This window comes from Sander lucioperca, chromosome 11 (genome assembly GCF_008315115.2).
Source record: "Sander lucioperca isolate FBNREF2018 chromosome 11, SLUC_FBN_1.2, whole genome shotgun sequence".
Lineage (NCBI taxonomy): Eukaryota > Metazoa > Chordata > Actinopteri > Perciformes > Percidae > Sander > Sander lucioperca.
In genome coordinates, this window is record NC_050183.1 from 10,217,438 (window position 1) to 10,237,820 (window position 20,383).

At 38.9% G+C, this 20,383-nt stretch overlaps 1 protein-coding gene across 1 annotated transcript in view; it reads right to left on the minus strand.

Annotated features, from left to right (window-relative positions):
- Positions 1–3,859: 3,859 nt before the first annotated feature.
- Positions 3,860–20,383, minus strand: part of LOC116057023 (gamma-aminobutyric acid type A receptor subunit gamma3) — an 85,941-nt gene continuing 69,417 nt past the window's right edge. Inside the window, exons 6-9 of the mRNA XM_031309449.2 lie at positions 16,238–16,375; positions 14,506–14,658; positions 8,287–8,486; positions 3,860–6,701 (exon numbers count right to left, since the gene is read on the minus strand). Coding sequence (XP_031165309.1) covers positions 6,423–6,701; positions 8,287–8,486; positions 14,506–14,658; positions 16,238–16,375 — 770 coding nt within the window. The 3' untranslated portion in view covers positions 3,860–6,422. The remainder of the gene's footprint in view (positions 6,702–8,286; positions 8,487–14,505; positions 14,659–16,237; positions 16,376–20,383) is intronic.

Here is a 20,383-nt window from a genome sequence, read left to right on the forward strand (position 1 = left end):
TTTTCATACTTGCTGGAGTTTTGAGCCTTTAAGGCTGCTTACCTGTCTCCATGCATCTTGCAAGTAGGTGAAGTTATGCCAGAAACCTTTAGCGTGGATAACCCACAGACCTAACTGTGGACAATTTCCATTAGAACCATATCGACTTGACCTTTTAAAACTTTTTGTGTCCATGACTGTGATCTTAACACTCACTATACTGCACCTTTGTGTGTGTTTAGAAAACAGGCTACTATGTTCTATGCAAAGGCTCATATTTTGCCCCTGTGGTGAAGGGGCAAACACAATTCCATCTTTTTATGGGTATAAGCAAACAAGAGACATCAAATTGTGTTACTTCCCTCCTCCTTTAGGTAAAGCCTTATTGGATTTCAGGCAATTGAATTTGAAGACAGACTCAGGGTCAGTTTGTTTTGATCCTTTCTCGAATATGTTTTCTCTCGTAGGGTGACTAGACTGGTCTGTAGCAAATACATGGTTTAAACATTTTGCTCAGGTGCAACTATGGAGACATTTTGTGTTTTTGTTGCAGGTTAACAGTTTATGAATGGAGTAGTTGCACAATGGGTCCCATTGTGCTTCTCACTCTGTCCAAAATTGATTTTGACAAAATAAAACAGTTGTGGTAAGAAAGTCTATCAGGAAGCACATTTTCTAATAAACCATTTAAAGCTTTAGTGCGTAACTTTTTACTTTTTATTCAAGCCGTTGCCAAATGAGTTGCTACAAAGCTAATTAAGACTATCAGCTACACACACTCTCTCTGGATTTCTCAGTCTGGCTATGTTCAGAAAGTGGTGTCGTCCGGCAACTTTCGCGCGCAGAAATCGGGTGAAGATAATGACCTCTTCTGAAGAGTCCATGTTTTTTTTTAATCCTCTGTGTCCTCCTTGGCTACTAGCAACTGCGTAGAGGAGGTGCACGATCACGGAAGGCTGTATCATGTGGACGCGCCGACAGTGTTGATGTCATTACTTAGAATTCTTCATGGGGGACACAGAAACTACGCACTATAGCTTTAAAAATGCATTTAAACAAGACATTTGAAATGCCAAATTGACTGCACTGATGTACATTTATAAAAAAACAAACACTTTATTAAAAAAAAAAAACATAGGTATGAAAATAGCATGGGCATCAGAAATGGAATGTAGATGCTGGAGCCAAAAGGAGAAATATCATCAAAACAACCCCACTCACAGGACACCACGCTGTTGAGGAGTACAATCTCAACACTTGCACTTGACTGTACCATTGTGTAATGAGATATCTACTGTATGTCACAATGAATCCACAAATATGAAAACACAAAGCAGAAGAAGTGTACAGTTGAGTATTGTGTATACACTAAGTTAGATAGGAGATAATACATGTCAACAAAAATATGATTTACCACTGTTGAAATACACTGCAGATAGCACAAGTTTGGCTACAGAATGAAAAGCTGCACTTTACATACAGCAGCAGAGACACTCGTCAAAATCCTCTTTAGCACATACAGTAGCAGTTAGTGAGATTTCTGCCACAAATAATACAATCAGTGGATGAATTGGCAAATAACATAAACCATCTTAGGGTGCTTCTAGGCTAATTATTTCTGTTACGCTCATAGTTTTCAGTCCAATGACACTTCACAGTACTGAACTGAATACATGGAAACTGAAGTCGTAACTCAAAACACAACAATTTCCTCCAACATGATTTAAACGTTCAGAGAATAAACTAACACAGACATGTCTTTGGCTTATTCATCACAATACCGAATGTGGCTTAGAATCAATGCAGTATTTGCACTTTGAGTCACCAAAACGTCACTAATACTCTGAAAATTCTGTCCATTTACATGACAAAAATTTCCGAATCACAAAAATACAAAACTTTTCTTTGCAAGGGATTTACATAGCACAGTATTGGCAGACAGATACGTTTCATGTCTAAATGTCTGTCCCTCAGATGCCCCATCTGCACAAGTCCTGCTGATCCTCGGCACAGATGACACGGAGCCCAGACTTGGTTCAATGGTTCAGTCTGGAGTCACACACATGCCCATACTGGCCTGGGATCAAATCCCAGCCTAAATCCCGCCCCGTGTTTACCCCTTTTGCTTTCCCTGTGTCTGGAAAGAAAATACAGAAAAATGTGAACTGTCCATTTGGAAAAACGTGACGCAAAATCAACAGCAAATTTGACAGGGTACGTACAGTAGAGAGTGGTGGTGACAGCCGATGGAAAATCTGTTGTGTCAGTTTAAAGGCACATTTATTTAACCCTTTTAGACCATGTTACATATCCTTAACAACCATTGTATTATTGTCCTATGTAAATCCCATAGCTCTTACAGAAAATGTGATAATAATGAACTTTCAAAGACCATCTGGAGCAGTGTTTACAATAACTCTCAACCTTACATTTGAGTCTTACTCAAAAGAACTACTACTACTAAGTTAAACGATGCAAGAACTTTCTTGTGTCTGTTTCTGCTGTGTGTTGTAGACACTATTGCCTGATGATACAGTGGGAGTCAACAGTGAGATTTCAACAGTCAGGGCCCTGTTGTGTGTATTCTGCCAATACAAACTTAAAAATTGGTGCATCCCGGTGGCTGTGCAGGTGCAGCCTGGGGTCTCCGTCACATATATGCCTCCCCTCTCTGTCAGTTAAGACAAAAATGCCCCACAAAAGTGTATGTTCTTTGAGCTTTAATCACATTGTAGAGTTATTGTAAACTACTGTATAGCACCACTCAGAATAACTTATTGCATCGCCCTTCATCTGTCAGCAGAAATGAGTCAGAACACTGCAACTTCTGGGCTCCACAGAGTAATGAATTAACACTGAATTAAATGTGATATAAAACAATAGTTTTGCATTCACATTGTGGCCAATAAAATACCATGTTAACATTTTTAGTTATTACAAAGTAGGTAGGATTAAAACAAATGGACTACACTGCCAAAGAAAAGAACAAAAAAGTAGGGCTGCAACCATAGAAATAAAATGGATAGAAAGGCCATTGAACTGTTTCCCGTGGTCCTTTGATTGGTACATAACAAAATGGCGATTGTTGTTAGGTGTCATAGAGACAATGTGCGTCAGTGTGTTGCAGCTCGCTGGGAAGAGAGCTGCCCGATGCAGCTCAGGAGACGTTCTCTGGAGTTGCAGGGAGTGAGGAGGGACAGTTAGCCCCAGCGGCAGTGGGTCAGTGGACCGCTAACGTTAGACCCAGCCCGCCGTTCGGCTCATTCTCTGTAACCGATGCAGCAAAGCACGGCGGAACCAGCCAGCAAGCCAGCCAGCTGGTGTTAGTTGGCTAACGTCAGCTTGCTAACTCCGCCTGAACGTTACCCCCTCGCCACATCGTTCACAGAAAACGAGCCGAATAAAGCTGTCAGTCGTGGCGATAGCAACGTGTTTTGTGTGGATGAAGCATGAAGTTAATTTGACTCATTTACTGGCTGCCTCTCTGCCTCTTAACGTTACTACTACACTGCTCGTTTGTCCGTTACTGCAAAACCTCAGTTCCGCGACTTGCCGGAAGTCGGCTTATTATTGGAAGTGTTTTACGTTACCATGGCAATGGTACATGAAAATGGCTGCTGCTCTGACCATTCTGCTACGTTGATTTGAATGGAAATGGCCTTTCTATTCATTTTATTTCTATGACTGCAACCAACGATTATTTTCATAGTCGATAAATCTGCCAATTATTTTGATCAATTAATTGATTAGTTCTTTTGGTCTACAAAATGTTGATCAGTGTTTCCCAAAGACCAAGATGACGTCCTCAAATTTGTCCAAAACTCAAAGATATTCAGTTTACTGTCATAGAAATGTGAAGAAACTAGAAAATATTCAAATTTAAGAAGCTGGAATCAGAGAATTTTAATAAACTACTCAAAACGATTATCAAAATAGTTGGCGAATAATTTAATATGTGACAACTAATCTATTAATCTCTGCAGATGTAAAAGACAGTCAGAAGCACTGCTGTCAGTACTTTGTGTTTGTTGAGGAGACGCAATAAACAGGTGCACTGACATGTGGCTGCATCCATTTTCATTCAGCATCAGTTTGTCTGCAGGCACAGTAGGCGGCACTTTACACCAGTGCTGGCAGAGTTAATTGTTCTTCTCCTGTTGGCAATAATGACTGTTCAGTTTCACATCGACTGCATACTGCCACAGTGTGAACACAGCATCAACCCTGGCAATCGGTAAATACCCCACAATTAAAAAGCCAACTTTATATATATACTATATTTCTTTTACGTCTTAAGAATTTCACCACTGTACTGTTTGTGCAGTAATGAAAGATATTAGTGTTGTTCATACGTGCCTGAAAACATAAATGACAGGACACGTGAAATATTTGGCACATATATGTAGCCTATATAATAAAAAGAAAACCGAGGGATATAAAAAGTTCCACTTAAGTATACTGCCCAAGGCAAAGACGTAACCATCGCTGAAGTTCGGTCTTCCTCATGCTGAGGTTATTATCAGAGGTAAATATATTTCTGTTCATCTCAGCTCTGGGCAGGCTACACTAAGGCAATTCAACGGTTGCTAATGCCAAATACAAACACAGAATCAAATTATAATACAAACAGTCCTTATTAAAACTATAATTCTATCCCAGAACGTATTATAACTTCTTCAGGGTGATATTTAATTGTCTATTGCAAATAAGAGTCAACGGCCAAACAGAGATGAGTGATCCTGATGAGTGGGATTATCATATTTATGCCTACAGTAATGTACAAATGACACCCATTAAATTTAATTTGGGCATCCGGTTAGGAAAAGAACTGAAGGGTCGTTGTTAGTTTAACGACTAAAAGAAGAAATTATTTGCTTATTCACTTCATCTATAGTGTGTTAAGAGCTCTGGCAAGAAGTGGCTGCTGTGCAACACCAATACATGGTAAGATTATGTGTAACATCCAGAAAAGTAACACTTGAATTATACACATGGCTGCCTTTCTTCCCTGGGTGTTTCATCTCTGAGGGCCCCAATCTGTGACAATGCAGTTGGTATACATGAGAAACTGCTTTTTAATGTTTACTGTCTATATATATTTTGCTGACAGTTAGATAAGAGGATTGATAACACTTTTACATGTCTGTACGATGAATACGAAGCTACAGCCAGCAGCCAGATTAGCATAAAGACTGGAAACAGGGGCTAATGGCTAGCCTGGCTCCGTCCATAGGTAAAAACTTACTCGCAGTAAATAAATGTAATGTAAATAACACATTATATGTTTGTTTAATATGTACAAAACCCAAAGAGGTGGTAGGCAAATTATATTACCTTCAGACATGGCCAGGCTACCTGTTAACTAGCATAAAGACTGAAAACCGGGGCTATGCTAACCGGCTGCTGACTGTAGCTCCTATTTAGCATACCGAAGGCTACAGACGTGAGAGTGATATAAATTTTCTCATCCAACTCTTGGCAAGAAAGCCAATTCCTAAAATATCCAAAACTATTCTCTTAAACCAAAGGTATTTTTAAACACGTGTCACTGAAAGTGTTGGTGCTCTGTGCTGGATTTCCTTTTGTAGCCACAGCGTTAGTCTGTGTGTACAGTGATGAGAGATTTGTGCCTGTACGCACACTGTCTAAAATAACCATTTAAATCTTTGACTTCACATCCACTAACCTAAACAATTATGCCAATAAAGCACATACTGTATCAGTATTCTTTCTGCTGTAAGGTTTATTCAAACCACTCTCTTCCCTGGGAACCAGTTTATTGATTATACTGTATAGGGCTACTAGCAGGAGGAATGAGTCATGCCTAATGGCTGAAAGTCAGTATGAAGAGATAAAAACCTAATAAGTTTTCATATGGTTGTTACAACAAATGGCTGTTTTATAAATGTAACTCAAAGCTCTGAATAAGAACAGCCATAATCAGTCAAAGCCAGGCTCTTCTATTAAGTTTTTATAAATCATTATTCCCTGATTATTGTAGCAGATATTATCTACCCCTCCAGAGGAAGGCACTATGAATGGTTTGAATGTCCTTGGATTTTCATCAACTGGATTTAACTGATGGCTGGATAATAACGTGCCGGTACATTCCCTACAACACAAGTCATCCTCCTGATTGAGAAGTTTGGGGTAGCAGTGCAAAGCACATTTCCTTCTTTGCCTTTAGATGGTCATTAGCACACAGTCCATCCTGTCCTCCCTCTGTGTACAGCATATTGAAGGGAATCAGTAATATGTCGTATTATCATATCTGAAGTCATAGAGGCAGAAATCTCTGCTTGGCACAGGCCTGCAGATGCACGCTGTCTTTTTGTCTCCAGGTAACCACTCCAGATAGCACAGGAAATTGTTTATTTGGCGTTACCTTTTTATTAATCTTGGATTCTGTTAAACTGTGCTGTCCATTTATTGTCACCAGTGTGCTAAAGGTAGAGATAGCCTACCCAGTAAACAATGTTAAACAGCAAGAAGGAGGTGGGAAAAAAGACGCGCGAGTATGCGTCCAGGTCAAGTAAATCTATGTGGACGCGTCCTTTTCTCCACCCACCTCCTTTACACTCCTCGAAGCAGCAGAAGAAGCTCTGGCAATCTTTTCCGTCTAGACACTCGTAGACACAAGTGTCCTCAAAGTCCTGCCAGTACATGGAGTTGTTTAAAGTGATGACGGTGTGTGGAGGTCTCACATCCAGGACAGAATAGTTCTGAGAAGAACAAGAGACATAGAGGAACATGAATTTAAATAGATTTTTTAGTTTAATTAATGCTCACTCATCAAATATGTAGTTTTTTCCCCCCACCAGTATGGACCAGATGTTTTAAAGGGATTTTTAGAGGAATTTGGATAGGTAACAACCATGTATTTTCAATGAACAGAGCTTGTTACTGAGTCATGAAAATTAGATCTTTGAATCCATCTGTTTTGTCTGTAGCCAGAGTTTCACCTAACTAATTTTTTATTAAGCCTCACCACATAATCTAATTTACCCAAAACCTAAAAACAATTAAAGGGACACCAGACATTACAGGGACACACCAGTGATTTAGTATTGTACTTGGGGATTGGGAAAGTTGGGGAAAAAAGGTCAAAATTAATGTATTAGCGTTTAAGATATCCTGACTATTATATTACACTTCCATCCTGCAAAAATGTCTCCCATTTACACAGAGAAAAAATATTATTTCACAGTCAAGATAACATTATCAGGGTTACTTTCTCAGACTGGAAGAAGCTAGACTGGGTAAACCCAGCCCGATCTGCCAGCGATTTGATTTTGTAAAGTACAATTTTGTTAATCAAGATTAATTCTTTAATCTACCATTTTAGGTAAAAGTATACAGTATTAATACAGAAGAGGAATGAAAATGTATATATATTAACATATGTAACTGGTCACAGCAGATGGCTGCCCACCAAGAGCCAGATTCTGTCCCAAGGGTTTTTCCTAGTTAAAGGAAGTTTTTCCTCGCTGCTGTCGCACCAAATGCTTGTTCTTGGGGGAAATTGTTAGTTCTCTGTAAATTATAGAGTGTGGTCTAGACCTACTCTATCTGAAAAGTGTCCTGAGATAACGTCGGTTATGATTTGACACTATAAATACAATTAAATTAAAAAAATTAAATACGTATTGCGACTTCAGAAATCTCTGACAAACTTGCAAACTTTCTTCCAAATGCACACGCAGGTCAGACGGCAAAGCTTTCTCTCAACAGATAAATTCTGCATTAGGTCAATTTGATGCAAATTGGACACCAACTCAAACGCTTGTGATTATATATTAAGAAGTTCGACAGAGATAGAAACATATTTCCATTTTAAAAACAATAAAAAGCGCATTTAGAAGAAAAACAATCACACTAATCTCCACAGAGGAGAGCCTGAATGTCTCTGTCTAACTTCAGATTAGAGCTTTGGTTTACTGCACAGAGCATGAGGTGACAGCCTACACTGCCTTCCGTCAGTTGTTGAAGCTTGTTCAGACTGATGCAGTGTCCCTTAAAATAGTAACAGTCTTATCAGAAGAGCTTATAAATGGCAGCATCACCTCATCTCAACCCTGAAAGGTTTTCACACTTCCTTCTTGTGATAACCAAACCAAAGCGCTGTCAGAGAAAAGCTACTTTTGTAACAAGTGACAGTAATCCTGTACATAAGGGCATCACTTCCATCTACATTTGATCATCATTCACATCACTTATGAGTTCATTATTAGGAGATTTTTAGGAATATTGCTGCAGGAATATTCAATGTATCTACTTATAAAAAAAGATGATTTAAGGCCAACTCACCAATCTTTTAGGTTCCATACAGCTGGGTCTTCGAGCACTGTATGAATAGTAATTTAATGTTGCATACTCCATCAAAGCAGCAAAGACAAACAGGAAGCAGACAGTGACGAAAAGATCCATGGCAGTGACATAAGACACTCTGGGTAGTGATGTCCTCGCCACACTACTAAGGGTAGTCATAGTCAGCACTGTGGTTATACCTGAAAGACACAAGAGACAACAAACTCACCTTAGGCACTGCTCACAGGTAATAATGAGGATCCACAAGGTTTGATTGTGGCATTGAACTGTGTTGAAGGACATATTTGCGCTATTTCCTCCGCCTGATGTTTATTTTACTGAAGAAGCACAAGTGAATGCAGGATTACGACAAACACATACATTGTGGACAAAGAACATATAAAATCGTCTTTCTTTGAGTGCAAAATCTAAATTGACCTTAGTCGAAGCTTTGACAGATGCTTGCAGTGTTTGTCTCGAGATCCTTCATGATCACTTTAAACTCAGGAATGAGAAAAAAAGTTTTATAAATTCCTGGAGAAGAGTAAGTAGACTACATGAAAACTCTGTTGATTACAGTGGATTTTGATTTGAAGCTCAGGAGCAGAGACCAATTCTAGTGAATTGTCGCTGGAAGGTTTTATGTTGAACAACCCCTTCATGCACAGAATATTTTGTTATATTACACTTTCATTGAGCTCTAACCTGTCTAATATTTTGAGATGTGCCCAATACAGAATGTATAGAATCCCATCACAGTTTCCACTTTAAATGGGAATTGTGTCAAATGTCCAAAACAAGACAGTGAAAACTCCATAGAGCCAGACCTGTATTATGTGAGCATTATATTAAGATAAAAAAAAGGTCCATCATTCAGTGTTGGGGGTAACGCAGTAATGTAACGCATTACTGTTGATAACTCAGTAATCACATTACAGTTACTAATCAAAATATTATCGCGTTAGTGGTTCTTCAACTATCTGCATAACGGGAGGAGAGAAAAACAAACACTCGCCCGAGGAAACAAAACAAAAATGGCAGAGCCACCGCTTAAGACATCTTTTGCGGGGTGGAGGTATGGCCATTACTTCAAATTAGTTGCGCGAAATGACAAAAACTTGATTGTAAAGTGTAAATTGTGTCTGGGCCACAAACACAACAACCAATCTAAGCTAGTTGCTAAAGACCCCCGGACCCTGAGACGCTGATGAAAAGAGCATGTTGCTGACACCAGCCAAGCAGCCAAGACTGTATTCAACAGCAGGTAAACAAAGCAGAGATACATGGCAGTGGCAGCATGGAGGAAATGTGGCCTGTTTGGACAGTGGAATCACTGTCTTTCTGAACTGGGCAAGATACAGGTTATGAAGAGCGGATGGCGGCCAGTGCTGTAGCGTGTTTTTGACAAATTTTGTGCTGATGTTCACAACTTTGTTGTCAGCTTTGTGGTATTAAAGAGCATAAAAGAGCGATCTTGTGTATGTCCTCATTATGAGAAGGATTTATGTTGATCTGGGCATATGAGGTTTAACTTTATATTGTTATTTGGCAAGTTAGTTATGGTGCATCTCAGGTGAGTAATCCAAAAGTTACTAGTAAGTAACTAGTAGTGTAACTAATTACTTTCAGCAGTGAGTAATAAAGTAAAAGTAAAGTATTACTTTTAAAAAGTAACTAGTAATGTGTAATCCATTACTTTACTTTACTACCCCCCATTACTGATCATTCAATATACATTTTCTCCTTGGTCTACCAGCTTGAAGAACGTTTATATTTTGAAAGTTTTCTCTATCTTTAAGAACACCTCAAAACGGCGTTAAATGTTTTTTTTGGCCACTTGGGGGCAATACAAAAAGCTGTACACAACATTGACATATTAACTTATAAAGTTGATAAAGTGAACCTGTTAGCAAACAGTTGCTTACTTACACATCCAGCAGACATGAAGCATCATTATTAATTTTAAGTTGCCTCTCTGGCCAATGGACAAATGTAAGTAAAATAGTCTTTTTTAGCTCTGTTTTTGGTCACCACCAACTCTTGAAAGAAAGATCTGGCTCTGTAGCTGGTAAATGTGCCAATATGTTCACCTGCTAGTTGCTGACTTTGTATGCCTGCTGTTTGGTGCTGAGCATATAGTGTACAGTGCATTTTTTGTTGTTTTTGCTGAACACAGCTGCCTGCTGCATCTGAGAGGCTGATGAAAGCAGTGAGTGGCAGGCTGTAAAACTAAAACTAAAAACTGAATCACTGTGACGTCATGGTAACACAAAAGTCAATTCCGGGTAGACAAATGGCAGTTGATTTGAACTGCGGATATATGCAAAATTGGCAAAGTTGTTCATTGCTGTTATCTGACGTTTCTGCTGTGCCTTTTTACTGTACTGTATTGCTTTGCTAGCGTCTTTGATAAACCAAATCTAATGCTGCGAACAGCGAGATCTCGCCGCCTGTCGAATTGACTGCTAGTTTGGGTGGTGTAATTTCTTGAGTCTGTGTCTCCAACCTAATCTTAGTGAAAGTGTTGACGTATGAAAGCATCAAACATGCATTTTAGATGAATGCGATGAAAGCATATCCAGTTGTTCCTCGTCCCTGTTAGCTCAAACGCTCAGAGGAACTGTGGAGTTCATTTTCTGTGGGGTCATCACTACGAACTTCTTTCACATTACACATCATCATTTGATCCTTTGTTAATATAAATATATTATATATAGGCAGCTTTAATATTTCCTGGATTTACTGCATGCAAAAGCAACTAGAAGCTGTCGTTCTTTTAGTAATTTTCCTCATAGTAAAAGTAACCTTATCTAAATGTTAAGTGTCACTTAGTTGCTAAGTTAGAAGCTAACGCATCATTTTGACTAACAGCAGATGTTGTTGTCACTCAGATTGACAGACATGAGAAAAACCTCTATTCCTCCAGCATCTCTGTATGATTTCATTCTTTCCTCTCTCCCGTCTCCTCATCCATGAGCATTATAGAGATGCCTATAAGAAAAAAAACGCATCTGTGACTGTTTCACTGAGGTTCCCATGGTAACAAGCCGGCCCCATCTATTTCGGGCGGACAACTCACACTTTTCCTTTAGCCTCTGCTTGCCACAGTGATTACACTTACCTGCCTTTTTGCTGATGCTGTGGCACAGATTTAAGAGTTTTTGCTCTAAACAATAGAATGAACATCAGTTTTGAAGAGGCATTTATCTTAACTGACAGCTTAATGTGGAGTAATTTGTGAGGTTCTGTATATGGTGTGTCAAATATATATGTTTAAAGCAGCCATATTATGCTCATTTTCAGGTTCATACTTGTATTTTAAGGTTGTACCAGAATAGGTTTACATGGTTTAATTTTCAAAAAACACCATATTTTTGTTGTACTGCACCGCTCTCTCTCACTGCTGCAGATCCTCTTTTCAGCTGGTCTCTGTTTTAGCTACAGAGTGAGACCTCGTTTCTTCTTCTTCTTCTGTACTATCTTTGATTGCACTGCACATGCTCAGTAGCTCAGATGTAGATCATGTCAGCTAGCTAGCTCCATAGGCAGTAAAAGAAAGGCTGTTTCTACAACTTCGGTCAGTTACAAGGCAGGATTAGCAGGGAGACTTCTAAATGAGGGCGCACATGTAAGTAGTTCTTTTGTAGATTATGGTGAACTTGTGTGTGTTGTAGAAGTGCTTTGCTAGGTAGCATGCTAGCGTTAGCATGCTAACGCTAATGCTAACGCTAACGCTACGAGCTAATGGTTGCGGTTAGCCTGCTTGTTTCGGCTTGTGACGTCACAAGCCGTGCCGATTTTGAACAGCTCACCCGGAGACTGAAGGCAGCACACATTCAGAAACCGTATCTCACTCTAAACACCATGGATGGATTTTTTTCAAAGTTTGTATGTGTGGAAGCACTAGAGACACAACATAACAACCCAAATCCCAGAAAAAGTGATTTTTTCATAATATGGGCACTTTAAGGGCCCAAGGGGTAACTTGCTAGTGAGATAAGTTAGTACCATCGGTTATTAAAAGTCCCATATTATGCTCATTTTCAGGTTCATACTTGTATTTTAAGTTTCGACTAGAACATGTTTACATGGTTTAATGTTCAAAAAACACATTATTTACCTCATACTGTCTGTCTGATTATACCTGTATTCACCCTCTGTTTAAAATGCTCCGTTTTTAGCGCCTGTCTCTTTAAGCCCCCCTCCCGAAAAATCCCAGTCTGCTCTGATTGGTCTTTCATGTCTTCCACAGCTGCACTCTGTCTCAGCACCGTCATTGCAGCCAGGGAATGACTGTAACTGTGGCGGCACATACTATATATGGTATACTTGTGACCTCACAATAGAAGTCCTGACAGCTTGTTTAAAGGCACAGTTTCTAAATATGGGCTGTGTCCATTTCTCCATGGATTGAGCGTTTTGATACTTTCACAGTATTTATATAGCACCTCATTCTGCTTTTTTAATAAAAAAAATATGGAAATCTAGTTTTTACAATAAGGGTAACTTCGTTTTTTTGTCAACCTGGACCCTATATTTTTGTTTTTGTGTGTATGTGACTGATGGGAACAACATTCTCTGACATTGGTCCGAGTTAATAGGGCAATTGCGCACCTTCAACTTGCGTCTACAAAAGTGCTTGTTTTACCACTGGCGTGCTCAGATTTTTATTCCAAGTGCCTGAGAACATTATGGAAAGAATCCCCTCAGAGGTCGACTTTTTTGTTAAAGAGTAAGATCCTTTTTTTTTTTTTTTTTTTTTAACATAAAAACATCCTCAAAATTGCTATTGCCAAACCACCAGACTCCATGTAAATAAACAGTAATCAGAATCAGAATTTTGTCATCGTAAAATACACGTCATTCAAAGTCAACAGAAATAAAAAATGAAACTCAGTCTTGGTTCATCTTTCCACTGTTCCAACAATCCCCACTCTGGTTTGGTTGAAATAAACCCTTAATTCACCCATTTACATGTGGAGATATGCTGGCTCTATACACGCTAAAAGTGTTGTTTATTTAAATGGAGTCTGGGGGGTTTAGCGATAATGCTCTCGGAGCGGTTTCTAGTTAAACAAACATGATTTTACTCTTTAACAAAAAGGTCTGTCTCTGTAGGGTTCCTTTCCATAATGTTGTCAGACACTTTTGACCATGAAAAACATCGAAATTGACGATGCACATTTGCCCTATTTGATTACATTGCAGCCCGGTTCGCAGCTGATGATTACAGTTTTCTGTCTCAATACTGGACCAGTGGTAAAGAGTTTTGTTCACATTTACTTACTTACTTAGACACAAATTAATAGAAAAAACCTAGGTTAACTTACCCCAATCCTTCTCTACACCTAAGGGCTTTATTGTTACTTCCACACTGGCTTGGCTTGCCCCTGTACTCTACAATCAGCCTACATCTAAGTCCATTCATAATCTTCATTCTTTCTCCTGATTTGCATGCAATTAATTCAGACGCTTTACAGCAAATATAACAGACTAATAGCACTCATTCATTTTCTACCTTTCATCAGTTGTGAATATACAGAATGGAACACAGTGGCTCTGAGCAGATGATAGACACTGTGAGGAGTGGCTGGTGTAATGTTTTGGTGACACTGGTAAGAGAGGCCACAACTTATTACAAGTTTCTATTAAAAGCTGAGTGAAAATCACACATTCATACAAATATTCAGAAAAAATATATATTTTGTAATATTTGCAAAGATAGCTCAGTAGTAGGCACCTGTACTGTTGTAAAAAGGCACATTTACACACTTGTCAGTCTAAAAGTTTAAAAGTGCTGTATGTAAACTAGCATTAAACACAACCTCACTCCAATATGTGAAAAAAGTATAAAATGTAAACAGAGAAAAGGAAAGAAATTGGATGAAATCATGTACCTTCACCAAAGTGGTCCACAGGACTGTGCACGACAAATAGTGAGCATGCACAAAAGAGAAAAAGTATAACAAAACAGTATAAGCAGATGGAGTGACTCAAGTTAAGTGACATAAGCAAATATCCGTGCAGTACAGATAAATAGTAAAGACGGAAATTCAATAATAATATTCAAAGCAAAACATAATTAACGTGCAAAAGGAAACCTAAAAAGAAGGACCTTGACATGATGTCTACATCAGTATTTCCACTTATCTCTAACAGCTGAAGTTTAAAGCAATGTTCCAGACATAATCCTATTGAACTGCAGTGAGACCACAGTACCTAAAGCCGTTCTGGCTGGCGTGGCGTCTTTTTTGATCCAGAAGGACACCCAGGAGAGGACCACGGTGAGAATGCAGGGGATGTAAGTCTGGATGGTGAAGTAGCCCATTCTTCTACTCAGGTCAAAGTACACTGTCATCAACACATAGTCACCTGTGTGTGAAAGAAAACACACAACTTGATGAGAAACTTTACGGACAGACGCCTCCAGTCACTGGTACAGTAATTGTACTGATGAGGATAAACAAAAAAGATAAATAACAAACAAATTTGGGTTATGGCTGATATCTTTGGAGATCATGCATGTAATTTGAGGACAGAAGAGTGTAGTAGTTCACAAATTGTAATTTATCTGTGTACAATAACATCTAATTATTACACGGCTTGGTTTAATACTTGATTCTGATTGGTCAATCACGGCATTCTGCGGTCTGCTAATTCTGTAAAAGAGATCGTTGCTAAGTATAACAGATCGTTGCCATGCATAGCAGAGCATCGCCATGGACACAGTTCTGATCACTCTGGAGGACAGCTATCAATCCGCTGACAGAAGTCCAGGTAATTTATCAGCTCTGGCAAAAAGTGGGGAAAAGTGGAGCAAGATCCTGTCCTCCAATCCAGGCAAGGCAGCAGATCTGGTGAGCACCTATTGCTACATCTTTATATACAGTCTATGATCGCTACGCAGTAACTTCAGCCGTAGGGACAACAATGTTAATTAATTATAGTTATTAATTGCAACATTGTGTTTAGAAATGTGTTCAGCAGAGGCAGGGATATATAGACCAGAAAGGAGGAAATCGCACCCTGTAGACAGGTATGTTATATCTCTATTTCATTCATGAAATAATTTTACAATGCGAGACATGGTTGTACGCCAGTAGCCTACATGAAATTACGCCCCCCTTCCATTTAGCGCCCAGTTTTTATTTCTTTTCAGTCCGTGTTTGTGTTAGCTGCTATTTTCTTTTTGTCCCCCTGTACTTGTGTAAAGCGTCCTTAGGTTTTATGAAAGACGCTATATAAATCTAACTTATTATTATTACGTTCTTTGCTACAACAAACTCTTGCTTTGGCTCGTGACACAGTGACAGTGATACCTGGTTTATCTCACGAGACATCCAAAGTAGGCTAAGTTACTGTATGCAACATTTGAAATGCAACCATGCATCTGTAATGTATTCTCTTATTGTAAATGAATGATTTTCTGTCTGAGCAAAACATTCATCGCAACCACATGACCTCCCAGTAACGCTAGCTTAGTAATACAGTGGGTAATACATGCTTTCCTCCCATGGACATTACATTACGGCACCAGCCGGCATGTGCTAGAAAAGATCTTTACAATAGCAGGTGTGGTAAAAACACTACCGCTTTTGTCCAAAGGGACCGCTAGAATCAAAACTAACTGAAAGTTCCTCATAGCCACTTTAATGTTGACTCATTTATATATTTATTGCCTCATTTATTTTAGGATTTATTTTATAGCCTTATTTATTTATTTTTCATATTTATGTATTTACTTTCAAATGAAATGGATTTTCCATACTTAGGCAGGAAAACCTATATTGATACTACAGTACAGTAGCCTATTTCTTGCCGTATAAATTGCTTCAAATTGCTAGTGTTTTCTGACAACTGAAAAACACAACTTGTTGCACAATATATAAGCGAAGGATTTAATGACTTCTGCCACTACTTCTACAAAACAAGTGTCAGATCCAGATCCTACCTGCTGTAGTCTTTATTATGTCTGTAGTGTTTCTCAGGCCCATGAAATCAAACTGGTAGAGACGCCAGGACTTTTGGTCAGCCGTCTCCACAGAGTTCTTCCTCCACCTGTAAATCATCTCATCTCGTGGGTATCCATCTGCAATTACACAGAGCATGTATGTGTGACCCTTGGAGCTACATGGCACATTCTAATGATAGATATCCTGTGCAGACAGACCTAGGGCCACCCAGAGAAACATTTGTCTTGTGCTGGAGGCTGGCTAATGAAAAGACAGTCTGGAATGAAGACAGAGGCAGAAGGAAAGTAGATTAAATGAAAGCTTTGGTTCAATAATGTACTGAATCCATCTTGATGTTGGGCCTGACCTTCACATGATAGAGCCGGAGCCTGGGAGTGCTTTTACATTCGATCATGTGAGGTTAATGATGGGTTAATGGTTCCATTTCTGATTTGGTGTCACACTAGCCTGGATCTTTCCGGTCTTAAACAGACACATAATCATTTTAAGTAGAAAAGCTAACACAATTAGGATTTAGCCTGATAGCAATTTGATGTAATAGGCTTTCAATTAACAAAAACATTAACTGTAATTGTTTTCAAACATGCTTGATGAATGAATTTCATTAACATTTACCACAGTTCTCTCATTTACTATTAATGATGCCATTAAAGATTCAGCAATCGCTACTCAAATTCAAAATATGCAGAAAGTAACAGCTTACTATTGGAAATAGCTCTTCAACCAACACACTTGATGAATGGCAACACTGGGTTGGCAGTATTGTGTACGTTATTTGCATAAAGCATTACTAATGGGCTCAAGTCACAATTCATGGTGCATTTATAAATTAACAATATTCATGAGACTTAATACACATTAGCCTAACAGGAAGACACATTTTTTTCCTTAGGATGGCAAAGTCATGACCCGCCGTACTCTGCATGTGATTGGCTGGCACTTATTGCCTTAGTTGGTTGAGTTGGTTAAGTTTAGGCATGAGGAGTGAGATTGGTAAGGAGTAGAGTAGGGTGGGTCATGCTTTCCCCATCCTAGGAAGAAAATATTACTAACAGGAAGACATAGTACCTTTCAAAATAAAAGTACTTTAGATGGATACAGTAGAGTTAACACTCTCCACATCAGACCAGGACCCGGAGCTGGTAGAGGCTATATGGTTTATTTCAAGTAGTTATGCCTGTATAATAGCTTTGCTTTTACAGAGGCCTGGTAAATGTGATAAAGTACCTTGACTTGTCAGGTATGTAACTGATTGGATGAGATAGAAATGTACATCTGGTTACTTTATCTATGAATTGTTCAATGAATTTCCAAAAAAAATGTACAATTGTAACTTGTAACTTTTTGTGGGACTGACTTTCACTCTACCTGCCTCAACTACTTGTACTTCAGTTAGTAGTTATTAGAGATCTGTGTCTCTAACATGGAAGTACTAAGCCAAATAAGCACTATATTTTCCATAGAACATGAAGGTATTAAGAATTAAGGTGAGTTAAAGTGCATTTATTTCAGATGGATATTTGTGTTATTGCAAAGACCTTTAGTTAATAATTGCACCAAGTTGCATTTACTGCAAAGCTGGTGTGTCTGTAATGAAAATACTGGGCCAAAAATATGTTGATTTTTATACAAACCCTTATTAATTGATTTTGTTTTTTTGCAACTTAAGTGCAGCAAAAAATTACAAAGCTGTAATAATGAACTTGTTAGCAAACAACTGTCAATTTACCTGTCCAGCAGACAGAGAAACATTAGCATTCATTTGTAATCGTCTTGTTGACCCCCTGGAGAATGTAAATCTAATATTTGCTCTCCTTTTTAGCTCTGTTTTGGATCTCTGCCACTTCCTGATGGGAAAAATCTTAAAACTGGCTTTTAAGTAGCTTACATGCTTCACTCTGTTCACCAGCTAGCCGCTGCTATGTCTGTCTGCCATTTGGTGCTGCACAAGTAGCATACAGTCTGTTTACTGTTGTGTCACTGTTTGCCCTCAGCCTCAGCACTGGCTCCCAACAGGGCTGTGTGCTGAGCCCCCTACGCTACACCTGGTACACCCATGACTGCACCCCCGCCCACACCATTAACAGCAGCATTAAAGTAAAGGGCAACCATTGTATAGCATTTCCAGGATTCTACTTGCATTTTGTGTTTGTACTAGAACATGTTTACATGCTTTAATGTTAAAAAAAAAAAAAAAAAAACTTTATTTTTCTCATACTGCCCATGGCTGCTGCACCTGTATTCACCCTCCGGAGGGCCGTCACCACCGCCCAAAGATCATTGGCTGCCCTCTCCCCTCCCTGGAAGATCTTTACAGTTCCTTGCTGCCTCAAAAAAGCCCAGAGCATACTAAAAGAGCCATCTCACCCTGGAAACTCTCTGGCGACGCAGAGGGGTCTGCGGGGACGCTGTCGATTCGACGCAGAAGCATAAAACAGCCTTAAGGCTACTTGAGTTTTAAGGATGTGCAAGTGAATGTCTTGTATTTGTGGTGTTTTTGTGTCTTTACTTTCTTTTTTAACAATCTTCTGTCTCTTTTTATATATCTTTATACTGACTTTTAGAGGCTCTTTAATATTTATTTACCTGTTTTGCATCTGGAATGCATCTGATTTCGTTGTACATGTACAATGACAATAAAAACTATTCTATTCTTATCGCAACATTTTTTCTTAAAACAGCTGCTTGTAGGGCTGCACGATATATTGTTTTTTAATCGTCATTGATAGGTGATATAATCAAACCAAATGTATTTTCATATTTCATATTTTGTAAATGTGTTATTGAAAGAATCTAGGTAAAAGTTCAGAATGATGTTATGGAGCCTTATGCGTGAGAAGCTGGATCCGATCCAGATGTTGGCATAGGAGAATAACAGACAAAAGAGGCCCTGATTGAGTAACTGTCAAGATGTGTTATGTTTTCTGTCATTCTATAGCTGAATAACAAGTTTAGGCACAGTTAACCTATGACCTTAGAAGAGGCCTACAGGAACTGTGTGTCTTACAGTCTATGGGAACATATCGTTGTTATGATGAGATCATGTAAGGGTTTCCAGATGTGAAGGTTTTCAAGATCTATAAGACGGTCGGGTCGAGACAGATTCGAAGAGAGTACTTGGTCTGTGCCATGCTGCATGTACCTTGTGTTCTCCCTCATGAGAATTTGTTCAATATTGAATAAAGCTGCATATACTCTGAAATCATCGAAGTCATCATCTTTGCGCATCTCCATCATCATTTCCAGAGAGCACCATCTCTCAGTCATCGCAATATCAACTGGCAAAATACATTTCACAAAAGGTTGAGACATACACTATTTTTTTAGTGGTGCCTTTTACATTCAATTCAAATTAATTTTGTTCAATGAAAGAATGTTGGAAATTATTTCCTTTTCATTTGTTTTAAATTCAACAAGCAATTTGTTGTATTTTAGCAGAATACTGAAAGCAGCAGAAATGCAGAACTGAATACACTTTATTATCTGTTTATTTATCGCGAGTAATATTGCATATTTTCCTCATATCGTACAGCCCTAGCTGCCTGCTGTGGCTGGAAACAAGGTTAATGAGAGTGGTGAGAGTAAACCCAAACAGTAAAACCAAAACAACAAACTGAAAGACGCTAAAGTGCTCAGAGCTGAGGGGAACTGTAGAGCTGTCTGATATTTGCACTGTACTCAGTTGATTATTACAATCCGCCAGATGCATGATGGCTTTAAAGATCTGCAAATCTGACTTAATCAGAAAACATTGTTGTCATGGAAACCAGTGTAATGCCTGCTGATTTCCTTAGGTAAGGAAATGGGTTTAATGGATGACAGCAGGATGGGTCTGAAGCTCTAATAAGCTGCACAAGGTGCAAGGTCTTTTCACATTCAAGTAATCCTGATAATAGATCACTGAGAGGCCACTATAGATCCACATCACTCCATCCATACAGCAGCAGGCTTCATTTTCAACACACTGCTCTATTAAGCAGCACATACTATAGCACTATTTTTCCTAAAAGTATCATCGTGCTTCCTGGATTTCCCGCTAGATGAACTGACAACCCTTTAAATGTCACATGACACATCCAAACACCAAACAGTCAGAATAAATTCCACAATGTGAAATTTAGAGT